Source organism: Equus przewalskii, chromosome 10, assembly GCF_037783145.1.
Source record: "Equus przewalskii isolate Varuska chromosome 10, EquPr2, whole genome shotgun sequence".
Lineage (NCBI taxonomy): Eukaryota > Metazoa > Chordata > Mammalia > Perissodactyla > Equidae > Equus > Equus przewalskii.
In genome coordinates, this window is record NC_091840.1 from 719,983 (window position 1) to 747,223 (window position 27,241).

At 50.7% G+C, this 27,241-nt stretch overlaps 1 protein-coding gene across 2 annotated transcripts; it reads right to left on the reverse strand.

Moving 5' to 3' along the window:
• NARF (nuclear prelamin A recognition factor) lies at positions 1-27,241 on the reverse strand. 2 transcript variants are annotated; one of them, XM_008537267.2, is made up of 11 exons: positions 26,641-27,241; positions 25,379-25,459; positions 21,927-22,070; positions 17,339-17,471; positions 13,069-13,203; positions 8,044-8,162; positions 6,380-6,509; positions 5,134-5,197; positions 3,750-3,887; positions 3,318-3,475; positions 1-1,651 (listed from the first exon to the last, which is right to left on the reverse strand). In XM_008537267.2, exons 1-11 carry the CDS (start codon positions 26,665-26,667, stop codon positions 1,410-1,412), a joined length of 1,371 nt encoding a protein of 456 aa, XP_008535489.2. In that variant the 5' UTR covers positions 26,668-27,241; the 3' UTR covers positions 1-1,409. The 2 variants fall into 2 exon arrangements, with proteins under 2 accessions (XP_008535489.2, XP_070415696.1); XM_070559595.1 differs by having other exon boundaries at positions 1-1,710; positions 26,641-27,209.

A 27,241-nucleotide genomic window follows, 5' to 3' on the forward strand; every position in this document is an offset into this window, starting at 1 on the left:
CACTCTTCAACTGTTTATTCCATGATCAGTTACCATAGAGGATGGAAACACAAGCGTATACAGATTGAAAGCAAAAAATACACAATTTCACACAATATATCCAGTTATCAACCCAGATAGGTACAATACGATACGATGAAGGAAACCTAACATGCTGAGGCTTTACAGCATCGAGGGGTTCAAGATGAGCGTCATCACTCATGATAACAAAATCCAAGTGCTTTGAAAAACCCACTCGAGGCCTATTCACAGATGCTTCATTTCACACGCTGAGCCCTGAAGGGGAGTTCCACGATCCTGCAGCTTTTCGGTCATCTGCTAGCCCTTTCCATTTAACTATTTGTGGGCAAACTGCTCTCTTCTTTCTTTAAGGCAAGCTCACACGAACAGTATGAGCAGGGCGAAGGGTCCCATCACAGAGCACAGAGGGCTTCACGGAGCCCAGATGGGCAACTAGGCCCACTGTGAGGGCAAAGGACCACGGGAAGGAGCTGGGGGGATGCTGGGCCATCAGGAAGCTGTCTTACCCACCTTCTCCTGCCTGGCCCCACCCAGCGGGGACTGATCACACAGCCTGGCCTGAGTGGGTGGCCTGCCTCTCCATTCTCCATCCTTCATCTGTACTACCCATCACCCTTGTTGGGCCTCCCCCGCCCCAAGGTGAGTTCAACTTAAAGACAACGTCAAAGTGCGAGTTTGGGGCCGAAGTCCCTAGTGCCCACAGGGCCCCAAGTTAGAGGGTCTGGTCCCAGGGGGGTGGCTGCTGCTGCACTCTGGCCACTCCAGCAGTGAGGAATGTGGCCCACTGTTGCCAGAACAGATTTTTTTCAAGAAAAGTTGGAAATTCAGATTTGTATGAGCCCCCTGATTCCAAAAGTTTGCAGGTTATACATGTTCTGGCAAAAACATTTTCAAGAACAACACAAGTAGGTAAAAATAAGAGCCAAGCGGGCAGAACATGGACTGCAGCCTCACAAACCCGCAGCCTGCCTGCTTCCTGTCTTTATTTCCACATCAAATCTCTGAGGCACGTGAATCAGAACTTCTGGGGTCTTAGCTCTTCACAGGACAGTTTTTGGATTTTTTTTTAAGCCTAAAAGACAGTAGTCTGTCTCCATTCTTGCTCTTTGGGATTTTTTCAGTCTTAGGATAAAAGGCTACTCGAACTGGGAAAATCCTTCTCTCATGTTAAAATATTCCGATCACACACATATTTAAAGATAGCACCACATCAAGCTGAGTGAGGGAGCTGCCAACAATGGGGACAGCAGAGAATTCTGAAACACCAAGTAACAGAAGAAAAGCCGAGCTGTTTTCTTCAGGTGGGTATCAAGTCTCTGATGCCCACACTCAGTGGCTCCTCCCTCTTCGGGCAGCTGACGGGGCCTGCCTCCCAGCCTTCTTGACCTTCACCACTTGATGTCTCGGCTGTTAGCGGGGTGCCCCGGGCCCTGGTACGCAGTGTGCAGGGCTTCCTGGACCCTGGGGGAGTCAGCTCCGTCCAGCCACTCCTGGTACAGCTCCTGCACTCGGGCGCTGGCTTCCGGGGCCCGCACGGGGACATCTGCATAGATACCTTCCATCTGCCGCAGCAGGGCCTTGTCCGCGCGCCCATCCTCGGTCTGGGCTTGGCCTCTGCCATTTAAGCATCCTGAAAGACATGCAGGGAGCTTACTCTTTCTCTCCTTTCGTCTTAAAGAGAAGATGGTTCTGGAACAGGAAAGGAATGACAGTGGTGCATGACATCGTGTGGCCAGAGCCTGGAGCTGGGCCCTGAACTCTCATGCCCCCTGAGGCCTCAAGAACCCCAGTCACAGGCCCACCGTCACGAGTGCTTCCTATTCTCACCTATTTATATCACCCATTAAATGTTTTCACCTAAAACTGAAATAGCTTGCCAACCTTTTAAAACTAGGTAGCTATTATGCAAACCTGGATTTGTTTCTCTTAAAATTTATCAAAACCAGAAGAGCACAGAAACTGTTAATGACCAGCTAAACTACTGGCGTCTGCATAACGCCTTAGAGCGCCGGCCGCCATTGGGCTGCACTGGGGCACCAGGGAGGATGCAGACCCAGGAGCCCGTACACCCACACACTGCGGCTTGAATAAAGAATATGCCTCCTACGTATTGGTGCTACTTACCCTCAGATGTTAGATGATGTCATGATTATATGATAAAACTTCATTTAAAGTAAATGGGACCAAATGTCCACCCTGGCCAAGCCTGTCTCCACTTGTCCCTCAGCAGCACCCAAGAGCTGCACTTCTGACCTCATGTCTCAGCGACACGCAGCCGTGCAGAGGACTCTGCCCACTTTCCCAGTGAGCCCGCTGCTCCCTGGTCTGCCTCTCTCCTAAGAACCCCAGCCCTGGATCCCCAGTGGATGCTCTAACCACAGGGCACAGGGGCTTCCCACCTAGCCCCCACCCCGACTGGCATGCTGATGCAGATACCCCCCACCCTGGATGCCCTGCGTGGACTCCTCGGCCCGTCTCACCTCCTGTCCGCTCTTCTGCTCAGGCCAGACTCTGCCCTCTGCGCCCCTGGCCCCTGCAGCGAGGTCTCCAAGGCTGCGTGTTCCCCCAAAGCCAGCGCTCAGCTCTTTACTTTCAGTGCCCTACACCCACCATCCCCAAAAGCTCATAAGCCGTTCCTCTCTACCTACGCTCCTCCCTCCACTGCAGCCTCATCTCCTCGAGCTCCTGGAACTGCCCACCTGGTATTTCCACCTGAGTATCTCTTGGGCACCCACTACGCAGAGTGGCATGTCCCTGATCCACTCTGAGTCGGCTCCATTGCCACCTGGGGGGCCTGGATGGACCACCAGGGGCCACAAGCTGCATTCCTCCCTGACACCCACACTTACTCCACCAGCAAGTCCTTCTGGGGCACCCCCACCCCGGCCCCTCTCATTGGCCTCCATCTCTCACATGGTCCTCCTTGTCACTGAGGGACAGAACCTGGCTGGAGGGCGTGGTGGCCATTCGAGCCCCCTGGGCCAGCCTCAGGTCCTGCGTGCCTCAACTCTCACGTACCAGCTGCCACACGAGCCAGCCCTCACCTGGTACTGCCTAAGCAGTGCCTCTTCTCTAGGGCCACGTCCCCAAGGGATTTCCAAGGGGACACCTGACTGCCTGCCCTTGTCTACCACATGGGTGTGAGGGAAGAAGCAGGACTGTCATGTTACAACTGCTATGGCAGTGTCCATGCTCCCACACAGCTGCTGGAGCTGAGCGAGGCTTAGGGTGGCCAAGAAGGGCCCATTTCCCACAGGGCTGTGGAGGGGTCTACTCAGCCCAGCCCCATGTCTCACCCCCGGCACAGGCGAGGACCTCCACAAAGTGGTACGGGGACTTGCCCTTCTTCAGTTTCAGGATCACATTCTGGATGTTTCGAAAGCCGTACGCAGCAGCAAAGCGTAACAGAACCTCCCCATTCTTTTCAAGGGTGACCTCCTGGAAGTCTTTGTTCCTATAAAATGAACAAAATGGATCTGATCTATAGAGTCCTTCCTCTGTGGCTGGAGAACATTTTTCTAATCTAAGTTTGGAAGTCAGCAGAAATAAAAAGTCTGTGAATAAACACAGAAAAGGCCTTTTGGTCTTGACTAGTGTAAACTCCATAAATAGGACAGTCTCCCCCAACATGCACATGCACACAGACACACGTGGCGGGCTTGGAGTGATCCGCCCTGAAGGGCGGCGCTGCCCACACAAGGAGACAGACGGCTGCCCATCCTGCACACCTTAGGGTGCGGTAGGTGACCTCCCCCACATCCTCGTTGAACAGCTCCTTGGCTGCGTGTCTGAAGACATGTACCAGGCACCCATCCGAGCTGGCTCCGCCGTGGCGTCTCACCTCCTCCTCCTTGCAGTCTCCAAACCTCACCAGCAGAGAAAAATGACAGCAAAAAGTAAATCAGGTTTCCAGTTTTAGGACTCGAGGTTGCCACATGAACAATGAAATCCTTTACAAATATTTAAATTTTGGACAAAGATCTCATTCTTTTTCTTTTTTTGAGGAAGATTTGCCCTGAGCTAACATCCACAGCCAATCCTCCTCTTTTTGCTGAGGAAGACTGGCCCTGAGCTAACGTCCGTGCCCATCTTCCTCTACTTTATGTGAGACGCCCACCACAGCATGGCTTGCCAAGCAGTGCGTAGGTCCACACATGGGATTCAAACCAGCGAACCCCGGGCCGCCAAGGCAGAGCATGGGAACTCAATGGCTGCGCCACCGGGCTTGGCCCCAAAGATCTTCTCATTGAGCTTTACTGATCAACACGAAACACCCTTTGTGGCCCAGTCCAAGACAGCAGGTGGAGTTACACTTGGCAGTGCTCACAAGTCATTCCTTTCCTCTGCTGCATGTGTACCAAGGTGCCCCTCTGAACCTCATGACTGGGGACAAGACTAGGAGCCTGAGGGCCACTTGGGAGCCCGCTGGTCTGCACCACGGCTGGGACGAGGATGCTCGGTCAGCCCGGGCCCCAGCGCAGGGTTTGGCCAGGGCACTTGAGTTGCTGACATCTTGTGAACCTCAGCTGGCCTTCCCCTAAAGGGCCACAGGCAGTCCTGATGTCACTCCTAGGAGGACCCACAAATGGACGAGGCGTGCTCTTGGAGGGCCGAGGGCACTGGATGCAGCAGGAGCGCTGGTCATCAGTGAGGGTCACCACCAAAGGCAGAAACCCCGCCTGCAGCTCTCAGTGCAAAGGGACCCAAGGAAGCCACTCTGTTTCCCTGGAGGTGACCTGCCCTTGGGGAGGTCCAAACTCGGAACGTGGGGAGCAGATGAAATTCAGAATGGGAGGATGCTGGTACGTAAGTGGATGGCCCCTATATCAGACCCTGGAAACCTGACTGCCCTCAGCCCTGGTGAATGGCATCCCACACCAGGGTCCTGCTCACATTTGATTCAAGAGGCGGGAAAATGGCCAATGGTTGTGGTGGAGCTGTGTGATGACACAGGAAGTGGCACCCTGGGTGAGAGGCTGCCCCATGCCCACATTTCAGTGCAGCTCGTGTCATGGCCTCATCATAAAGTAGGGAGGTCCTGGGACGTACGCCCAGTAGAGCTCACACAGGAGGCCTCACCTCAAGATGCCCCTCTCTGCAAAAGCGACTTACAGAGTGTCCACGGCAGCATCCTTCACTGAGACGTCACTCTGCTCCATTATCTGGACAATTTCACCTACAGACAAATAGGAGGCATAAGGTGCTACAAAGGACACACACAGCCCAGGCCAGTGGGACATCACGCCTCCTCGAGAGCGTTTCTGACAATGATTTTCTTCTCTGTAGGAAATTCTAAGTTAAGGTGACCATGGAGGTCCTCCCTCTCACAGAAAGCAGAAGCCTGTCGCAAGTGCAAAGTAACATTAATAAGATGGAAAATGCTAATAAAACCTAAAAGTCTAATTCCTCTTTCCACCCTTAAAATGAGAGATCTTTGCAAATAATCTCTCCACGTTTCTGTTCCTAAGTGGGAAGCTGCTGGGTATAGTAGCTTGGTGGACAAGACGACCGCAACCCACCGGCCACATGTCCAAGACGCTTATCTGCCTGTGATCCCCTGACTATCAGAGCCCCTTCTGTGTTTCCCTTGACACCGGGCTCCTGAGAAAACCATGAGAGCAAAAGTGACTCTAAATCAACCCGTGGCGTCTGGTGTGCAGAGGTGACTCAACATCTGTGAAAGAGAGTAAAAATCTATTTCCACACTCAGAAAAGGACTCAATGTGATTCTTACGAAACCCCCATGTGAGATGAGCTGGGACCCTTGCCCCGTTCCTCAGCGGTGGAGGGTCAGTTGGCTGGGGCCCTCCCTGCCCCTCACCCCTCCTGTCATACTGTCCCCCAGGAGCCTGCGCCGTGGAGGCCATTCCATGGCATCCATGTGCTGGAGCCGTAGGTCAAGGGGAGCTGCTGCCCTCAAAGGCTGCCCAGAGCCGGCCACTCTGCCTCAAGTGCCCCTGGCCTGAGCGCTGTGGGGCCCTGTTTTCGGGGCCCTGTTTTCAGAGCCCGTTTAAAGGAAACCCCTGGGTTTCTACAAAGACTTTAGCTGTCCCTCGACCGACTGCAACGTTTTCTCAACGGCCCTCGGACACCAGGAGTCAGCTCACGCCAGCAACAGAGGACCAGCCGCAGGCTCTCTGCACAAGCCCCGGCAGGGCCACCGTGGGGGCCACCGGCAGTGTTAAAGGAGTAAGCGTGTGCTGCCCACTCTGCTCCGTCTGAGCAGTCTCGCAGTCGGCTTGTCAGAGGAGACCCTCCATGTTGCGTGCGTCTTTCCCACACTGCCTCCCATCACCTCCTGAGGTCCTGCTGGCGACCAGCTGGAGGCCCCCAGTGCCCAGCCCTGCCCTCCTCTCACCTGAGGTCAATACGCAGTCAGCACCCCGTGAACTTCGCAAAGCTGAAGGAAAATCATCTCGGAGAGCCTCCAGTTTCTTGTCATAGCAAGGGGCCACAACGACATGGAAAATCTTGTCTGGGGACAAGTTCTGTGAGAAAGAGAAAATCTGTGTTCTGGGCCAGCGAGAAGTAGAGGGCAGCTTAACGTTGGCACCCAGAACGTGCCTGGTGGGAGAGCACCACCCCCATCCCTGGCACTTTCTTGGGCACCAGGGCTGCTCTGGGTCCCACAGACCAAGCTCCTCGCTGTACCCGCCCCACAAGCCCACTGAACAGCAGCATCAGGTCCACACACGGCACCGCCTCACTCCAGACCAGTGAGGTGTAGAGGCAGGTTCACCCCAAGAATCCGTAAGGCCCAGAAGCCTGGAACCTCGCGGGAAGAAGCTTGGAAAGCTGAGCCTGTTTCCTGCTGAACCTATGCGTAAGGTGATCAGACGTGGTGAGACCAAGCCACTGCTGTCCTGTTACTGAAGGCCTGGCCAGTCTACTTACAGACTTTCCAGAAGCTTTTCAAGTGACACCTTCCTGTGCCGCCCCCTCTGTGCCCATGGCTGAGCCAGAATCAGTGGCAATACCAGGAGCTGGCAGTTGCCGAGTGACGTTCGTGGTGGCAAGGCCTGGGTGGAAAGGCCTTACTCAGGACACACGCCCCACATCACTGCTTGCCCAGAATCGAGCCTGACCATCCCTCAGCAGTGCTGCGGGACTGCCCAGCAGCATTCAGGGCTGAGAAACCCCTGGATTCCCCAAACAGTGGGGGTGCAGCAAGAGCAAAGTTCCCACAGTTCCTTTTTCTGTCCCCCATACTGAACACACACACTGACATCACATTTATAATTTGCCAACTGTGGTGATTTTACAATTCAACCAGGCAAAAAGGAAACATTCCCTATGCATGAACTGATAATGTTCCAAAAGCCCATGTGGCCTTTCTAAGCTGGCTTCAGGTGTTTGGAAGATTTCCACTTTCGCTGTCCTCTCGTCCCCACAGCACCCAGCCACGATTGTTCCCTGGAGGGACTTTCAATCGGGTGTAGAGGACTGTGGGGAGCTGCGCGGCTGCAAAACTGGAGAACAGACCCCAGGACGGGGACCATGGCATGGGCAGCACTGGGGGGTCAGAGCACTCTAGGAGGAACCAGGCCTGGCCACAGCCAGAGCTCCCAGAGGCGGCCCCAGATCGCATGTGGGGGTCTGAGTAGGGGCACTGAGAGAAGCAGGGACAGCACAGCGACCAGCTGAAAACAGGGTGCCACACAAAGGAGGGGACCTGAGGCAGCTGAGGGCCGTGGAAAGGAGAACTCATGGGGCCTTTAGGAGCCGGGCTAGGAGTTTTCCTGTCCTGAGGACAGAAGCGGCTAAGGGAGCCGGACACCTACTTGCCCTGGGGCCTGTGGTCTGTGGGAGAGGCCAGGGCAGAGGCCGCATGGGACTTCCTTGGTGCCAGCCTCACCAGGGGTGAGGCCCAGGGCCCCCCGGAGCAGGGTGGGCAGTGCTTCCACTTGGCCTGGGGCTGAGACTACCCTGGCTGTGCTGGATGGGAACCTCCCCCAGCCCTCCCTCCCCACCACCACCTGTTTCCTGACCTGCATGCTGCCCTCTGGGAAGAGAGTGGCTTACCTGCCGTCTGGCGAAGTAATCCTTCACTAGTGAGCCCATGATCTGCTGGGGAGACTTGGCGGTGCAGAGGTGGGGGGTGACGGGGTGCCCCAATACCCGTTCCGCATACCGGACCCAACCTGGAGAGAGAATGGTCCTGTGTCAGCTGGTCATGGCTGCTTCCTCCCACTTCCCGGCACATGCCAGGGATTCTGAGCTCTTCAGACCCACCCTTCACCCTGGGGTAAATCTGGGACTCCTCTCCTTTAGGTCTTGCCAGGAATGTACAACAGACCCCTCCCCCAAGCAGCTCGGGCTGGGGAATCCCGCAAGACTGGAACCCTGGATCAGAGAGGACAGAATATGAGAAAGTAAGAGCTGGGGCAGCAGGTCTCCCAAAAGAGAGGAGTTCCGAGGAGGAGTTATGAGGCTGCACGGTGCAAGCTCCCCAACACCACTTGCAATGTTGTTCTTGCAGCCAGGACAAGTGGCCACAGCTTGGATGGGACCTGAAAGCCATGAAACCCACCCAGCTTTATTCACTTAGTGGAAATTAATAACCCAACAACCATCTACTTTTTACAGCAATGAAACATGAGAAATGCACACTCCTCAAGTGATTAACTATAAACAGCACAATTTGCAGTGTGCCCACTACGTGCCCAGCTTGGCTGTAAGCATTTCTGGCCAGAGTCACCGACTCCCACTGTGCCTTGTTAGGGGCACTGCTGCTATTGTGGCTTCCAGGGGTGGACACAGGTCAGAGAGGTCAGCGGAGCACAGAACCAGCAGCTTGACCTACAGGAGTCATGGCCTGCTCTCTTGTCCTGCTGGGCACGGCCTGGTGAGGAGAGCATCTGGTGACACCTGCTGACCCCACAGACAGGCGTGCACACCACCACATCCCACTGGGGTGGTGCAGAAGGCTGGCGACAAGCTGCCGGCCAGACCCTGGGGTGGCCGCCTCCCTGTGCCCATTCCTGGCAGGCAGGAGCAGCAGGCACCAGTCAGACAGACAATCCCATCTGGGCAAACTCTCACACCACAGCCGTCACTATATGCAGGCCTACACAGGCTTGGGAAACATCCATGCTGACCCACGGGAGCCCTGAGAGAAGCGCTGCTAGAAGAGGGTCCCCTCGCCCCAGCCTCTGCATCTGTGCGCGCAACGGTTTATTCAAAAGAAAAACCACCAAAAACAATGGAGCACTTGGGGGTCCAGGGCCACTCCCACTGCGGGTCTGGCCTTGTAAGGCCCCTGCCCACCCTGGTCTCAGCAGCAGTGCCAGCTCCTCCTGACACTCTCTCAGGCAGATTGCGTCTCTGTGCTGTGGGCGAGCTTGCTGCCTGCTGTGAAGGCTTTGCAGGCCACGGGAACCACACAAGATCAGGCAAATCCCAGGCGGCAGGACCCAGGCCCACAGAGACCTCTGGCCAGGGTGGAAGAGGGCTGAGCAGGACGAGGAGGAGGGACAGGGATCCCAGGGACCACAGGTCCCCAGCTCCTGAAGTGAGACAGGCTAGCGCTTCCCCAAGGACACCTCTGATCAGGAACTTGTGGCTGAGCACTGGCCAGGGGCAAAGACGCCGACCTGTGGCCTGGTCAGCCTTTCTAGCTCCCACATCCTATCTGGGGTGCTGGCACTTCTCATGTGACCACCCACCTCACCTCTTCTCAGTGACCATCTCTGAAAGCATGGAGGGTCATGTGCTCAGGGTAGTGGACGGGCAGGAGGTGCCCAGTCGCTCTCCAGACACCCTACTGGGGTTGAAGAGGTTACCTCCCATAATTCTGCTCAGTGCTCGTGGCGGGGTCAGGAGAACACTGCGAGATTCTCAAAGCCCCTCAAGGCCTGCAAGTCGCATCCAGAAGCTGAGCAGCTCAAAGGTCCCTTTCCTCTGCTAGGCCTGGGCAGAGATGCACTGGCAGGGTGGCATTCCATGGGTTTTGGGGTAGCAAGGGCCACCCAGATGTCGCAGTCCTGGCCTGGACACATCACCATCAATCTGTCTGAGGGAGCACACCAGGTGGTGGTGGGCCCTGCACCCCAGGACACAGGCACCCTGTGTGAGGAATCTATGCCAACAAGCAAGCACAGAAGGGCCCACGGTCCCAATTTCATGTGCCAAGTCAAATCATCTGACCTGGCTGTTGCTTTAATCTCCTTAAGTTCTCAGAAGGAAGCAAAGATGATAATGCCAAATTATAGAAAAGACTTAATTTTGAACCAGATCTCACCTCATCTTCCTTGAGAGGTAGCAGGAACCTAAAAATAGTTAGTTTTGACCTGCTTTGATATAAAGAGCGCAGGAGGAAAATACATCATTACCTAGGAAGAACGTTCTAGAAGCTCCAAACCTATAAGTACAGTAGTCCCCCCTTATCCACGGTCTCATTTTCCAAGGTTTTAGTTACCTGTGGTCAACCTTGGGCTCAAAATATTAAATGGAAAGTTCCAGAAATAATTCACAAGTTTTAGATGGCATGCTGTTCTGAGCAGCATGATGAAATCTTGAGCATCCCCCCTGGGACATGAATCATCTCTTTGTCCAGCAGATCCACACCATATACACTACCCATCCATTAGTCACTTAGTAGCCGTCTCAGTTATCAGATCGACTGTAGTGGCATTGCAGTGCTTGTGTTCAAGTAACACTTACTTTACTTAATAATGGCCCCAACGTACAAGAGTAGTGATGCTGGCAATTTGGATACACCAAGAGAAGCTGTAAAGTGCTTCCTTTAAGTAAAAAGGTGACAGTTCTTGACTTAATAAGGAAAGAAAAAAAATTGTATGCTGAGGTTGCTAAGATCTACGGTAACTTTTATTACAGTATATTGCTATAATGGTCCTATTATTACTATTATCAATCTCTTATTGTGTCTAATTTATAAACTGAACTTTATCATAGGTATGAACGTATAGGAAATAACACAGTACATCTAGGGCTCATTACTACCTGTGGTTTCAGGCATCCACTGGGGTCTTGGAAGGTGTCCCCCGTGGATAAGTGGGGACTACTGTAAACAGCCCTGAAGAGCTCAAAGAGACACTGAACACAGCAAATACCAGGCTGGATCACACAGGAGGAGCTGGTCTGAAGCAGAAGATGGAACTGAGTGAGGATACGGCTCTGGGACCGACCTCCTGGGCTCTCCACCAGCACTGCGATCGCTCTGCGGGCAGAGGACTTGCTGGTTTCCGTGGGAATCAACCACCTGCTTGTTACCCACATCAGTGGGTGAGTTCCTATCAGCTAGTGGAGGCTTTCCTCTGAGGTTCCATCTCAACAGGGCCTCCCACACAATGCGTCCATCGCTATCTGCTCATCAGTATCAAGAGAGCACAGGAATTCCTCTCCATCCTGCTTCCAGGAACATGGGCAGAAAACCAGAGAAACCCTGCTCCAGGGGCACAGGTCTAGTTTGGGTCATTTTACATTGCCTCTTCCTTGGCTGGGCAGGACTGAGCCACAGTGACTGGCTGTGTGGCATCAAGTGATGGGCCCCACAGGAGAGCACTCAGACCTGGTGCTGGGACCCCAGAGGCAGGGCCACTACACAAACACCAGGTACACTTCCGAAGGTCACTGAGAGAACCAGGCAGTTCCCCGAGCCCTCAGCTGTGCACATTTACCCGCTGGCACCTGCACAAACACCTACAATGACATAAATCCTGAAGCGGACACCACAGCAAATCTGCATGTAGAGTCAGTTTATACTTAGACCTTGTATATAGAAACTGCCTACCAAGCCCAGCAGAGTTGGGAGCATCCATTTGTGAGTCATTTTTCTAGGAGAACAAACCATATGCTGGAAACAAGTCCCATCTGAAGTGAAGCACATTCTGCGAGGCTGTGGGCTGAATGACACGGCTCAGTTAATGAGTCAACCCATGCGGCCTCTTGGACAGATGGCGAATTTCCTCTTCATGGTTTTATAAGTGGATGAAAAGTATTTCCAAATTCTAAGCAACCATAATGTCAACATTCTATTTTATTACAGCATAATCCTAATGATTGATGGGTGACATGCAAAATGCTAGAAAAATTTAGAACCATGGTGAGGGAAGGAGGTGGGGGGATAAACTCAGAATAGAAACATGAACAAAAACCTAAAAACTTTATGTAGCCCACACCCAGTTTGGACAGTGTAGCTTTCCTACGCTCTCACAGACCTGATGTATTTAGAAATAAATTTTCACTAAATGTCCTTTACAAGTATAGCACTTCCTTCCTTGTTCCCTTATGCAGGATCTTTAAACATTTTCTCATTCCGAAATTTTCTATTTGTCAAGAATTAAAAAGCCTGTGATAAATCTTCCCTATACCTCAGGCACGAGACGCTTTAAACTAAAACCAATTAAGACTGGTTTAAAAAGTGCTCCTGGATGGAATCTGAGTATCAATTTAAAGACATGTTTTAATTTTGTGATTTTTAAGTTGGCAAAATAGTATTGCCATATTTGGATGTCTGAAATATGTCATATTTTTAATAGAAAATAGATTTACTTTTTTTTTTTTTGAGGAAGATTAGCCCTGAGCTAACATCTGCTGCCAATCCTCCTCTTTTTGCTGAGGAAGACTGGTCCTGAGCTAACATCAGTGCCCATCTTGCCCTACTTTATACATGAGACGCCTGCCACAGCATGGCTTGCCAAGTTGTGCCATGTCCGCACCCGGGATCCGAACCGGCAAACCCCGGGCCGCCAAAGTGGAACATACGCACTTAACCGCTGTGCCACTGGGCTGGCGCATAGATTTACTTTTCTTAACACATAATATGATTGTCTCAGAAACTTTATAAACACGGATAAACGAAGATAAGAAATTAACACTCAGCTGTCAGGTCTCCCTCACCAAACTACCCAGAATTAGTGAACATGTTGGTCGACATAAAACTGTGTATCAGGCCCAAACTTCTCCCTCCTGGTCTGTGAGGCCCACTGACCTCTGACCTCATCCACAGCCCAGCTTGCCCCCAAATGCAGTTCCTGGGAAAGGGTGCCTCAGGCTAAGGAGGCGGCGCTCGCCCTGGGTGCTCACCGGGACAGGCGGAGGTCAGCATGGGTAAGGCCGGCTCCCCCTCGCTGTGCTGGTGGTAGCGACGCACAAACTCTCTCTGACTCTCCAGGATGCTGAAGTCCGCGGCAATTGTTGTATCGAAGACGTAGTGCACCCCTGCAGGAAAGAGGGGTGTGTTCAGCCTCATGTCACATGTCACGGGACCGACTCTCAGCGTCTGAAAACTCCAAGAGACCCACGTAAAGAGAGATGTGGCAGGCAGCCTCCGGAGCTGTTTCCATCACCCGGGACTTCTCTACCGATGGCTGCATCTGAGTATAGGACCGCACACTTGACCTTTTTTCCCAAACAATAGTATGTATCATTTTTCACATCAAATAATTTGTTCTCTCTTTCTTCCTCTTTTTCTCTCTACGTGTATATTTATACAAACACCTTACAGTACTCCATACGTAAATTAGTGGAATATTTTAAGTTACCAGCAGCATTCTCTTCCAGTTCACTGCCTAAATTAAATTTCAGCCTGTGACAGTCCTTGATCTCTTCTAAAGAAAAAATAAAAAGAGTACATAATCTGAGCACACCATTATGATGGTCTCAATTTTTTTAATAGACTTTTTTTTTTATTAAGATTATGATAGTTCACAACCTTGTGAATTTCAGTTGTACATTATTGTTAGTCATGTTGTAGGTACACCACTTCACCCTTTGTGCCCTCCCCCCACTCCCTCCTTTCCCCTGGTAACCACCGATCAGATCTCCTTGTCTATATGTTAACTTCCACCTAAGAGTGGAGTCATACAGAGTTCGTCTTTCTCTATCTGGCTTATTTCACTTAACATAATACCCTCAAGGTCCATCCATGTTGTTGTGAATGGGACGATTTTGTCGTTTTTATGGCTGAGTAGTATTCCATTGTATATATATACACCATACCTTCTTTACCCAATCATCAGTTGATGGGCACTTAGGTTGGTTCCACAACTTGACTATTATAAATAGTGCTGCGATGAACATAGGGGTGCATGGGACTTTTGGAATTGCTGATTTCAGGTTCTTAGGATAGATACCCAGTTGTGGGATGGCTGGGTCATAAGGTATTTCTATTTTTAACTTTTTAAGAAATCTCCATACTGTTTTCCATAGTGGCTGCACCAGCATGCACTCCCACCAACAGTGTATGAGGCTTCCTTTTTCTCCACAACCTCTCCAACATTTGTCACTCTTGGTTTTGAATATTTTTGCCATTCTAACAGGTGTAAGGTGATATCTTAGTGTGGTTTTGATTTGTATTTCCCTGATGATTAGTGATGATGAGCATCTTTTCATGTGTCTATTGGCCATCCTTATATCTTCTTTGGAGAAATGTCTGTTCATGTCCCCTGCCTGTTTTTTGATCGGGTTGATTTTTTGTTCTTGAGCTGTGTGAGTTCTTTATATATTATGGAGATTAACCCTTTGTCGGATAAGTAACTTGTTAAATATTTTTTCCCAGTTAGTGGGCTGTTTTTTGTTTCAATCCTGTTTTCCCTTGCCTTGAAGAAGCTCTTTAGTCTGATGAAGTCCCATTTGTTTATTCTTTCTATTGTTTCCCTCGTCTGAGGAGTTATGGTGTCTGAAGAGATTCTTTTGAAACTGATGTCAAAGAGTGTACTGACTATACTCTCATCTGGAAGACATTGTTTCAGGCCTAATCTTTAGGTCTTTCATCCATTTTGAGTGTATTTTTGTGAATGGTGAAAAAGAATGGTCAATTTTCATTCTTTTACATGTGGCTGTCCAGTTTTCCCAGCACCATTTGTTGAAGAGACTTTCTTTTCTCCATTGTAGGCCCTCAGCTCCTTTGTCGAAGATTAGCTGTCCATAGATGCGTGGTTTTATTTCTGGACTTTCAATTCTGTTCCATTGATCTGTGCACCTGTTTTTGAACCAGTACCATGCTGTTTTGATTACTGTAGCTTTGTAGTACGTTTTGAAGTCAGGGATTGTGATACCTCCAGCTTTGTTCTTCTTTCTCAGGATTGCTTTAGCAATTTGGGGTCTTTTGTTGCCCCATATGAATTTTAGGATTCTTTGTTCAATTTCTGTAAAGAATGTTATTGGGATTCTGATTGGGATAGCATTGAATCTGTAGATTGCTTTAGGTAGTACGCACATTTTAACTATGTTTATTCTTCCAATCCATGTGCATGGAATGTCTCTCCATCTCTTTATGTCGTCATCAATTTCTTTCAAGAAAGTCTTGTAGTTTTTGTTGTATAGATCTTTCACTTCCTTGGTTAAGTTTATCCCAAGGTATTTTATTCTTTCTGTTGTGATTGTGAATGGGATTGAGTTTTTGAGCTCTTTTTCTGTTAGTTCATTGTTAGTGTACAGAAATGCTACTGATTTATGTATGTTGATTTTATACCCTGCAACTTTGCTGTAGCTGTTGATTGTTTCTAATAGTTTTCCTATGGAAATAGGAAATAGTTTTCTTTGGGGTTTTCTACATATAAGATCATGTCGTCTGCAAACAGCAAGAGTTTTACGTCTTCATTGCCTATTTGGATTCCTTTTATTTCTTTTTCCTGCCGGATTGCTCTGGCCAACACCTCCAGTGCTATGTTGAATAAGAGTGGTGAAAGTGGGCACCCTTGTCTTGTTCCTGTCCTCAGAGGGATGGCTTTCAGTTTTTGTCCATTGAGTATGATGTTGGCTGTGGGTTTGTCATATATGGCCTTTATTATGTTGAGGTAGTTCCCCTCTATACCCATTTTATTGAGGGTTTTTATCATAAATGGATGCTGGATGTTGTCGAATGCTTTCTCTGCATCTATTGAGATGATGATGTGGTTTTTGTTTTTCATTTTGTTGATGTAGTGTATCAGGTTGATTGACTTGCGGATGTTGAACCATCCCTGTGTCCCTGGTATAAATCCCACTTGATCATGGTGCATAATCTTCTTGATGTATTGCTGTATTCGGTTAGCCAGAATTTTGTTGAGGATTTTTGCATCTGTGTTCATCAGTGATATTGGCCTGTAGTTCTCCTTCTTTGTGTTGTCCTTGTCAGGTTTGGGGATCAGGGTGATGTTGGCTGCATAGAATGTGTTAGGGAGTGCTCCATATGATGGTCTCAATTTTTATGTTGATTTTTAACTATCTTTTTCTTAATAAATTTTTTTTATTGGTAAATAAGCTTGAGATGAAAGAACGCAATTTCAATAATTACAGTAAAATAAATTAAGCAAATAACTTTAATATCTGCAGCCAATCTTAAAGCAGCCATTGAAAAGAAATATTATAAATATCTTCAGTGTCATCTTAAAGTACTACTGTTTATTTTTTAAAAGTTTTCCCCTAAAACAGGGCCTTTCACCATGAGAAGATACAGCATCTAATAACTCTGACCTTTGGTAAAACTAGCCCAACCGTAGTCTTTGTAAGGCTAAAGCACAGAGCATAATTTAATGAGTCCAGGCTTGTAGCTGCAGCTTAGTTTCGGCTGTAGCATGTTGTGTGCTGAGAAACAGCTTCACACCATGAGCGCCAAAGAACAGCGAGACTGGCAGGTCAGTACTGCAGATGTTTATTCTAAGCGTCATCTTCTTTTATTAGTAATTCCCAATGTATTGATGTCTTTAAAAAGCCAATGTGGAAAAATAAAAACTGATATTTGGGAAAGAGCTCAAGTTCCTCTCTTGTTGATGGACATGCATGCAGGTGCCCAGGCTGTGAGAACTCCACTGGGGGTGGGGGCAGTTTTCATCTGACAACAGATGATACAGAGGCTTTCCTACTGCTATCTGAGGCAGCGTCACGCCAGTGTTCATTCGCACTTGAGTCCTTTGATGGTGTTTTAGACGGCTACCGTTCATTCTTCACACAAGGGACACAGCCCATTCTCTTCCTGTTCTGCTCTTCAGAGAGCTTCCCAGGAAACCAGATACCAATCATTTCACACGTGATTCTCCATCACATGAACACCCTCATGGCCCCCATGAGCCAGGGTGCCATGACACTGCTCAGCAAGTACAGGAGTCTCCCAGGTGTCCCTGGCCACCCTGTCAAAAAGTGGTCAATTGCCGCTCCTGGAGGGGCCAGCCCCAATTGTAACAAAACACCTGCCTGCGTGGCAAGGGGGTAAGTGACACCAGCTTACTCTGGGTCAGAGGCAGGTCCTCTTATGTTCCATGAGACTCTCATGGAAGTTCTTATCTACCCTCTGCCCTTGAAAATGGAATTCTAGAGATAAAGGGCGGTTAGAAACTCCAGTTACAAATTCACAATGACATCAAAGATGCCTCACCAAGACTTTTGAGGAAGCCACAGAGTCTTCGGGATGCATCAGTCACACTGAGGCTGAACTTAGCAGCAAAATAAGGCAGAGACTGAGGACACACCGACACCGCGAGTACCTTGTGCTCTGAGGTATTGCATTTCTAGGAGAAATAGAGAAGAATGTCAGATGTGGTGATCATATAATGAGTGAAAGCAAGACAATGAAAAATCCAGAACCAAGAGAAGAAAATAGATGTTCTAAGAAAAACTAATACACAAACACTGGGAAGCACAATTAAGGAAAAAGGAGAAAGAAACTAGGATTAAAAAGTGCGACATCCCAATAGTTAAAAACTATTTTATATCGATAGGTGGATAATTTTAAAGGAAAAACATAAATTGCAATATTGGTCCATAAATAACTGAAATGATCCAAAAACAATAAAAAAAATACATATAGGTATCTCAATTTAAAAAAACACACATCCTGAAATGGCATCCAGAGATCTGTCCCCTCAGAGGCCTCAAGCCCACAGCACTTAGCGGCAAACTGTAGCAAATTTTTAAGGAGTGGATAGTTCTCACCTTCTATACACTGTTGTAAAAAAATACCACACAAACAAGCATGAAACCACAAGTCTATCAACAGCCCGAAACCAAAACTAGACCCTGGCAGCTCAAGAACCCCCTAGAAAAACAGGAACAAATTGAGTTCAGAAGCATGGACACATCACAGACACATGAGACATAACCCAGGAAAGCAACGTGAGCAAGGATATTCTCGTTAGAAAGCCACAGTCACAGTGTGTCCAATCCCTAACCTGGATATTAGAGAAGACAGGATTCTCCCGCAGTGGCTCTTCAGGTCAGAAGCTGCTGGCCGATCAGGACAAGTGGAAACCTGAACAGCAGGATTCAGGATTTGGCAGCAACGTCTCACCGCGGCCTACCTGAGGACTGGTCTGGTTCAGTCACCGAGACCCACCTCACAACTGAGACGTGCAGGCCTAGGCTGATGTGGGAAAGCGAGATGATGCTGAGGCCACCTGTCCCTCTGGGCGGGAGCCTGCCTTCACACGATGCCTGGGGAAGCCCCGGCCGACAATGCCATTGGGGTGCCAACCTGAAGCAGGCCCTCACAAATCCCCATGATGCTCTCAGCAGCTGGACAGGGCTTCCGCAATTTGTGGCTGACAGCACCCTAACATTAAGTCGGAAGCGGGAAGAGGGGTGTGAGTCCCAAATGCTGACGGAAGAGGTAGGGCAGAGGGTGGTCTGCTGCCAGCTTCAGGAGCCAGTCAGGGCTTCCTGTCCCTCTGCCTGGGCCCTGCCTGGGATATGCCCAGGGCCACTCCTCACTGCATTCTCACTCAAACGTCACCTGCTCTGAGCCAGAGTCAGGGCTTCCTGTCCCTCTGCCTGGTGCCCTGCCTGGGATATGCCCAGGGCCACTCCTCACTGCATTCTCACTCAAACGTCACCTGCTCTGAGGGAGCCAGAGTCAGGGCTTCCTGTCCCTCTGCCTGGTGCCCTGCCTGGGATGCCTCCAGGGCCCACTCCTCACTGCATTCTCACTCAAACGTCACCTGCTCTGAGGGAGCCAGTTTGTGACCAGGAGGAGACCAGCCTGAGTCCAGAGCTGGGGGCGGCAGGGCAGAGAAACAGAAACTGCTTTCTTCCTGACGACAGCCCTCTCAGTCAACCCAGAACCTCTTACTTGTAAGCTTTCAGTTTCATGAAATAACCATTTCCTTATTGTTTATGCCAGTTTAAGCTGGATGTCCATTATCTGCAGCTGAAATGCTGACTGATATGGGTATCTACCAGATATTTCTGCAAACACGTATTTAATAGTAAAACTTTATAAGCATTTTCACTGAAGTCTGAAACAAGTCTGAAACCACTGCTACTTGAGATTGATTTAAAAGGTCCTAGACAATATAATCAGAAAAAGAAATAAAAGGTATCCAGATTGGAAGAGATAAAATTTGTTATTTGCAGTCACTAAACCTAGAAAACCTAAGACTATCTAGGAAACGATTAGAATATTAAGTTTACAAAATAACCATATGCAAAACAGACATGGAAATCAATAGCTCTCCGCATACCCACAGCAGTCAACACTATAGAATGCAGTGAAATAAAATGTAATGTATGTAACAGAACAAGAATAAAATCCCAATCACATCAAAAACAAATGACAGATACAGAGAACTGAGGAATAACCCGACACAAACACTTATGGGGAAAATTACAGACCTTCAGGTCACACACAATAACTAGAGAGACAGCCCACATTCATGGATAAAAAGACTCTATAAGGGGGCTGGCCCCGTGGCTGAGTGGTTAAGTTTGTGCGCTCCGCTGCGGCGGCCCAGGGTTTCGCCGGTTCGGATCCTGGGCGCGGACATGGCACCCCTCACCAGGCCATGCTGAGGCGGCGTCCCACATGCCACAACTAGAAGGACCTGCAACTAAGATATACAACTATGTATGGGGAGGATTTGGGGAGATAAAGCAGGAAAAAAATAAAAAGAAGATTGGCAACAGTTGTTAGCTCAGGTGCCAATCCAAAAAAAAAAAGACTCTATATGGTAAAATATAATTTCCCTCCAAGTTAACCTATAAAGTAAATACAATTCCAGTCAAAATTCCACAATTAATATAGAATAATGTAAGATTAGCCAAGAAAATTTTGAAAAAGCAGAACAAGAGAAAGATGGGCCCAACCAGGTATTAGGGCACAATACAGAACAATTTCAATCAAAATAGTGTGGTACAAGCATAGGAAGAGAAAAAACACGAAGAGAAGATAAAAGAATCAAGAAATAGAGTCACGTCTCTGGGAATCTGGTTTATGACAGAGGCGGCATTTCAGATCAATGAAGAGTGGAAGATGTTGGGATAACTGGCTTTTTCAAATGCAAAAAAATAAATTCTAACCTCACACCATACTAAAATAGAAACTGCAGAGTGTTCAAAAACAGAACTTTAAAACCATTAAAATAAAACATATAAACTGCATGTCTTACGGTAAGAAAGGCTTTCTTTTAAAAATACAAATTAAAAACTATTAAGGAAAAGACGGAGTTCTACATAGTTCCACGAAATTAAATAACTCACGTGTGACAGGCGACAGACACAAACCCTAGGAGAGAAGAGAGAGCCTGGGAGAAAATACCTGCAGGGCGTGCGGCTCGAGGCTGATGATGCTGTGCAGGGCAGCAGGAGCCCAGGCCCTGGGCAGCCTCCCGGGCCAGCTTACCCCTGGACTGCTCCATGTGACGGAATAACCCTCCAAGTTGTTAAACGCCTAAGGCCAGGGTTTTGTTACCAGCAGCTGAATGCAATTTTGAACTAATATAGACTACAAACAGGCAGCGTAAAATGTAAAATATCAATGAACACGTCAAAGAGCTTCAGTCTCACTAACAATCAGGAAAATACAAATGAGGTACTTTCTACCCATCAGATTGGAAAAATATTGTGAATTTGATTATCAAGTGTGGTCAGGATAGCTGGACACGGGTATTCTCACCCATCACTTGTGGGGGTATAAAGGGAAACAGCCACTTTGAGGGCATTCAGGCATAAACTATTGACAGTACAGAATGAGAAGTCTGCGGTAGGAAGTTGTGTTATAATTTAGCTGACTTTGTTGAATCTAGTAAAAACAGCTAAAAATATTTTGTTCCAGGAGGACAAGGGTGAGCAGGTGGTGATGGGCGTTCACAGTGTGCACAGTAATCGTGACCGACAGGTGAGGGTCTCCTGCTTCAGCTTTCATCCTGCTCCTTGCTCATGGACCGCCCAGCTACTCACACACCAGGAAGGACACACTCAGACACAATTAACGCTGACAAGAGAAAGATACATATTTCTATCTGAAGTTCTGACAGAAAAATGCTGGATGACGTACCCAGGAATGTGCCACAGGAGTGGGTGGCAAACACTGAGAAGACGGCTTGGTTCTATCCTGACACTCACGTAAACCAGCCTCTCTCAGGGACTCTGCCTTGTCCTGGCACACCACATAGTACCTAGACAGCAACGCGGGCTTCATGCAGCACCTGCAAGGCTGTGGGGGTCAGAGCTCTGCCGCGCTGTGCAGAGTGGGGCTTGGGACACTGGCTGGAAAGTGGGGAGAGAGCAAGGGCAAACCGAGGTTCGCTTTTCAGCCTCATCTGCCTTCACCTTCCCTTTCTTTCCCTTTAGGAAAGCCGTTGCTGGAAGCCATGCAAGACTGAGTAGTTCTGTGAGGAGGTCTGCATGGACAAGCCGAAGGTGCCTAACCTTGCCCCAGCCTCTGAGGACGCCCCAAGGGCAGAATTGTGTCAGCTCAGCCCTGGTAACATCCCGTGACCTCGGGCAGGGCGGAGGCCTCCCCAAGCCAGGGGAGCCTAGTCAGTGGTGCCAGCCAAGCCGTGGCCCATCAGTGAGGGAGCATGACTCTGGTTCCGATGGGGAAGGGCTCTGGGCAGGGTTGACTCTGGCAGGGGACACAGTGCCAGGGCCAAGATGCACACCCGCTGTCCCAGCAGAGGCTACTGTGCCTCAGCTTGACCTCCACCTGCCTCCCCCAGCCACAGTGCCACCGAGCGCCCAGGCCACCATACCTTATTAAGGTTCAGAACGCGGAAGAAGTCCTTTGCATTCTGCTGGGAAACCTGGACTCCTTCCTCTGCAGTCACACAGCTGTCACACGCCAGGCAGTCGCTCAGAAATATCTTGGCATCAGCCAACTTATGGAATTCTCCTTTCTACAAAAGAAAGATGATTTGGCCTGATTCTTGAACAAAAACTTTTTTTTTTAAAGACTGGCCCTGAGCTAACATCTGTTGCCGATCTTCCTTTTTTGTCTTTCTCCCCAAAGCATCCCCGCCCCGTACACAGTTGTAGGTTCTTATAGTTGAGCTCTGTGGGACGCTGCCTCAGCGTGGCTTGATGAGCACTGCCATGTCCGCGCCCAGGATCTGAACCAGTGAAACCCTGGGCCGCCGAAACAGAGTGTGTGAACTTAACCACTTGGCCATGGGGCCAGCCCCCAAAAACTCTTTAACATGCACTTCTTTAAGGAGTAACAGCATAAATGCTACATAAGAAACTGCAATGATCTGGGGGCCTGGCCTGGCACTCCAGGTGCTGGATGGACACAGGGTGTGAGTTTCAGTCCACGCTATCAGGTAGTCACAAAGATGACAATGCAGGGTGGAAGCAGGCCAGCACGGTCATGTGGTAGGAGGAAAACCAAATTCCCGTGTCCTGGGAACTGGCTCAGTCCTTCTCCTCCTCCCTACATCCCCTCCTCTGTTGCCTCTGGGGGCTCCTGCTCTCGCCTGCTTAGCACAACCTGGATGAGCTCCCTCAGTCCCATGGCTCCCCATGGAAGCCTACAGCTGGCCTCCCCGCAAGGCTCAAAACTGGCCTAGTTCACCACTGGTTCTGGCACTCCACGGGCAACAGGGTCCTCACACCACCCAGAACTGAGCTGTGGATGCCCAAGCCTGCATCTCAGTAAAAGTGACTCAGCTCACGTGGATACTCAGACTACAAACCTTGGCATCCTGTCCTCTCCTGACTAGCACCTGTGCCCTACTCCCCTGCTGCAGCCACCTTCCCTCAGTGGCGGAGATCTGCCAGAACACAAGCCACACCTCCTCTGCTCAGAGGTCCCCGACAGCCTGCGGCCCTTGGCCTGTCACTCTGCCTGGCTCTCACTTCCAGCTGCACTGGCCTCTGTAGTAAATGCCTGGGCTCCCCTCTTGGCCCTCACCTACTGCAACAGCACCAGGCACCACCTGGCACTTATGTGTGGCGTCTCCTCGGAGAGAACGCCAGCTCTGAGGGTGCGATCCTTGTCTTGTTTCTCAGCACCTCCAGAAGGCCCCACATACTGACAGTGGTCAACAAATATTTGGTGGATAAACGTATGAACATTCTGAAGCCTACTGGAGCCATTTCAACAAACTGATGAAAGCTCCTGACCGGTGTGCATTTGTTTTTCTTTCATATATGATTTGGTAAGAGGTGGCTCTGGGTGGGCCTTCCTGTCCATAGCACCTCTGAACAGGAGCACATACTGTCACCTCCCTCCTCCCCACATGCCAGAGTGTCACTGTGCAGCGCTCACCCTGGGATCTCACTCCATTGCAGATGCACCTTCAGGACATGTGAATCGGGCCCAAGAATTTGCACTTCTTTTTCTTTTAAAAAAGACTGGCACCTGAGCTAACATCTGTTGCCAATCTCTTTTTGTTTGGTTTTTTCTTCTTCTCCCCAAAGCCCGCTAGTACATAATTGTATATTCTAGTTATAGGTCTTTCTGGTTGTGCTATGTGGGACGCCATGCCAGCATGGCCTGATGAGCGGTGCCACATGTGCACCCAGGATTCGAACCTGCAAAATCCTGGAAATCTCAGGCCACCAAAGTGGAGCACGTGAACTTAACCACTCGGCAATGGGCCAGCCCCCAAATCTGCCCTTCTAACAAGTTCCCAGGTGGGGCCAGAGCTGCCGCTCCAAGGGTCGGGAGCACGTGGCCTGGCACACACCTGGTGCCTAACAGATACTGTTGCGCTGCACTGAGAATGCTGCCTCCACTGCCCCTGCAGAATGCCCACATCTACTCTGTGCAGCTGCACCCAGCTGGGCTTCCTCCAGGCCTGCTGTGCACCACCTGGCCCTTTCTTCTGCAGGCTCTCACCCCTCGCGTTCCTTCCTCTTTCTCCTCCTGCTTCCTCCAGACACCCATGCTGCAAAAGCCTGCCCACCGCCCCTTCTCTCCAATCAGCCTCACTTCCCAGAGCAGCTGCCTGGCTGCCACCACCCGCCTCCCCCCAGCACTTCTCCAAGCTCTGCTTCCAGCGGAGCTCTCTCCCTCCCAAGCTCCAGACAGACACCCTGAAAAGCTCAGTGTCAACGGAGCTCAAAGTGCACTGAACCCTCTTTCCTGCTTCTGCCACTCTGACTGCCCCCCCAGATGTCCCCAACACTCTCTGTCTCCCAAGTGGTTCCCTTCCATTCTCCCCCTGCTCCAGCCAGCTTAAGCCGGCTGCCTCTGTCACCTGCCCTGAAGCATATATCTGCTCTATCTCCTTGGCCAGACAGCCTCAGGGGCTCCCACCAACCCTCCCTGTGCACCCTCCACTCTCACCACCCCTCAGGGCCCACTCCAGGAGCCTCTTCCCTGACCTGCTCATCCTAACAGGATGTCCACCCACTGTGCTGGCAGGGTGCCCACTTAGGCAGTGTACACACGTTATCTTGCTGTCACCACAGCCCTAGGAGGGAAGTAACCCAACTCCCTGTGTCACTGATAAGAAACCCGGGGCTCCCAGGATTAGGTGTCCAGCCAAAACGCTGCAGCCAGAAGGCAGGCATGGGAGGCCCCAGTCGCCCTGGGTGCTGGTCTCGTCCCCTGTGGCTCGCTTGCTAAGCCCTGCAGTTGCCAGGGCGCAGAGCAGTGCCGGTACACCAGGGAACCCAATCAATGCCTGTCAGGCTAAGTGTCACATTAGGACTAAAACAAAGAGAAAACTTGCGACTTGCCAATTTCCCATTTGTAAAATCAGTACTACTGCCTGGTAAGGGAAGAAGGGACTTTAACCTCCCCCCACCACACCCTCCTCTCTGTAAAACGGGGACAACAGGAGGGCTGACTTGAAATGCTTGTTCTGAGCACGAAATGAGATCACACGTAGAAAGCACTTGCTCTAGTGCCCAGTTCAAGGTATGTACCCAATAAACAAAAACCACCACTGCTGGCTAAGGAGGATTTAAAAGTTCAGGAAGTAAGCTAGAATGGACTTTTCATTAGAAACAAACTGTAGGTTTAAATATTACACCACTATTTCTAATAAATGACCAATCTTACCCTGAAGGAAGGTTGTGTGCCTTTGACCGACTGACCTGCATGTGTCTGGCCCCTGACAGGGGCACTGCTTTAGCCTTTGCTCTCTCACTTCTTTCTCAGAGCAATGATGTGAACGGTGACGTGAGCCCGCAAAGAGGAGAAAAACAGTAACAGCCATTTACTTTGGGCTGATACAGAACTGAAAAATCTACTTGCCTCTCCATTCTCCTGGGCTGGACTCGGTACATCGACTGATGCATTCTCTTGGTCATCGGTTTTTGTTTTTTTACTACATTCCTTGAAAAGGCAAAGGAACACATGAAAGAACAACTTTTAATCTGACTTTCTCAATTAACAAAATGTACATACTCTCCGACCAATTAACTATGTCTAGGAATCACTTCTACAGAAACATAAACACCTGTACTTGTGGAGACACCCGCGCCCCCCATATCTGAACTGTTTGCAAGTTAAAACTAGAAGCAATGTGTCCTTCCATCAACAGGTAAATTAATGCTCTACTACCTGGACACATCTATACTGAAAACACAGTGAGCCAGAATTATATGTAATGCTCTGAAAAGTTATCTTCTGTACCATGTTAAGACAAAAAGAACAAGCGATGGAATATTTATGCTATGATCCCACTTTTGGAAAAACAAACAACCCCCCCTGTGCACGCACTACACGGTTGTCATCACAGCCTGGAAACAAGGGTGGAAGGCTATCACAGTCAGCCCGGTTACCCGCGTGGAGAGGACCTGCCCGTTGCCTTCCCACACTTCAGCACTGTTTTGTCGCCACAGGTATGTAAGTTCCCGGAAAGTATAAAAACCCTCAAAAACTTTTCTGACCGTTGTATCAAGCGTTCACATGGAGAATGGTGTTTGCTGTGACAGCTCTGAGTGGTAACAGAGATAGGTTACCTCTTCCGGCTTTTTTTTTCTGCTTCAAGAATATTTTGAAAGGCTGGACAAGCGCACTGAGGAGTAGAAAGACCAGTCCGCACCCGAGGACACCGTTAGCTCGAGGGCAGCCGGAAAGGTGACCCGGCCGCAGGAGCGCCGCACACCCGGGAGGAGCGGCTGGCGTGCGCGCCGCGGCTCGTCTCGAGTAGACCACCCCGCTGCGGCCCTCCTCCACCCATCGAGCCGCCTCTGGCGCTGGTGGACACAGGACCGAGTCCGAGAGCCCCGAGGTTTCCGGTCAGCGAAGCGGTGCCGACGGAGGGGCCCTCGAGCTGCGGACCCGGCCCACGACTGCGGTGCGCCCCCAGCGCCCGCCCACGCTCTCGACCGCGCGCTCCGGGGACCAGGCTCCGAGGGCAGGCACAGCGCAATCCCGAGCCCCCGACCTCGGCCGCGACCCCTGACCCCAGCCCCGGGACCCAGACCCTGGCCCCCGGCCGGACCGAACCCCCAGCAGCCCCGACCCCGGCCAGACCGACCCCCGGCGCCGGCTGGGACGTAGGGGTTCACCTTCCGCGTGCAGTGCTCACACTTCATCTGGAGCTGGGCGGGCGGGAACCGGGACGCGCGCTGAAGGAAGCACGGGAGACGCGGTCACCGCCGCCCGCTGTCCGCCGCCCTTTGTTGTCGTCGCCCCGGCGCGGCCCCACCCCCAGCATCTCCCCTCGGCCAATGAGAGCGCCGCGAACGGGCAAGCCACACCCCTGAGCCAATAGGAGCGCGCGGACGGCGGTGCGGCTCCACCCTGCACGGCTCTGCCTAGGCCAATGGGAGGACCGAGAAGGGGCGCGCCGGGCCCCGGAGCCAATTGGAGCGCGTGGGGGCGGAGCGTGGACCGCCTCGTCCCGACGCCGCGGAAGCCGGGCGGCTTTTCGTGGAGATCTGCCGGCCTCGCAGAGCGAGCGAGAGGATGGTCCCGAAGGGGGCGAGCCGGGGTCGTTCCGGGGATCTCGAGCCCGTCAGCTCGGGCCCGGACACGCGTCTCCCTCCCTGTTCAGGCCGGCGGAGACAGCGCCTCTCCGGCCCGCCGCCATTGCCGTCCCGAGGCGTGTCACGTAGGCCGGGCGAGGCGGCAGTGCGCACGCGTGTGGGACCCGGGCCCACGTGGCGC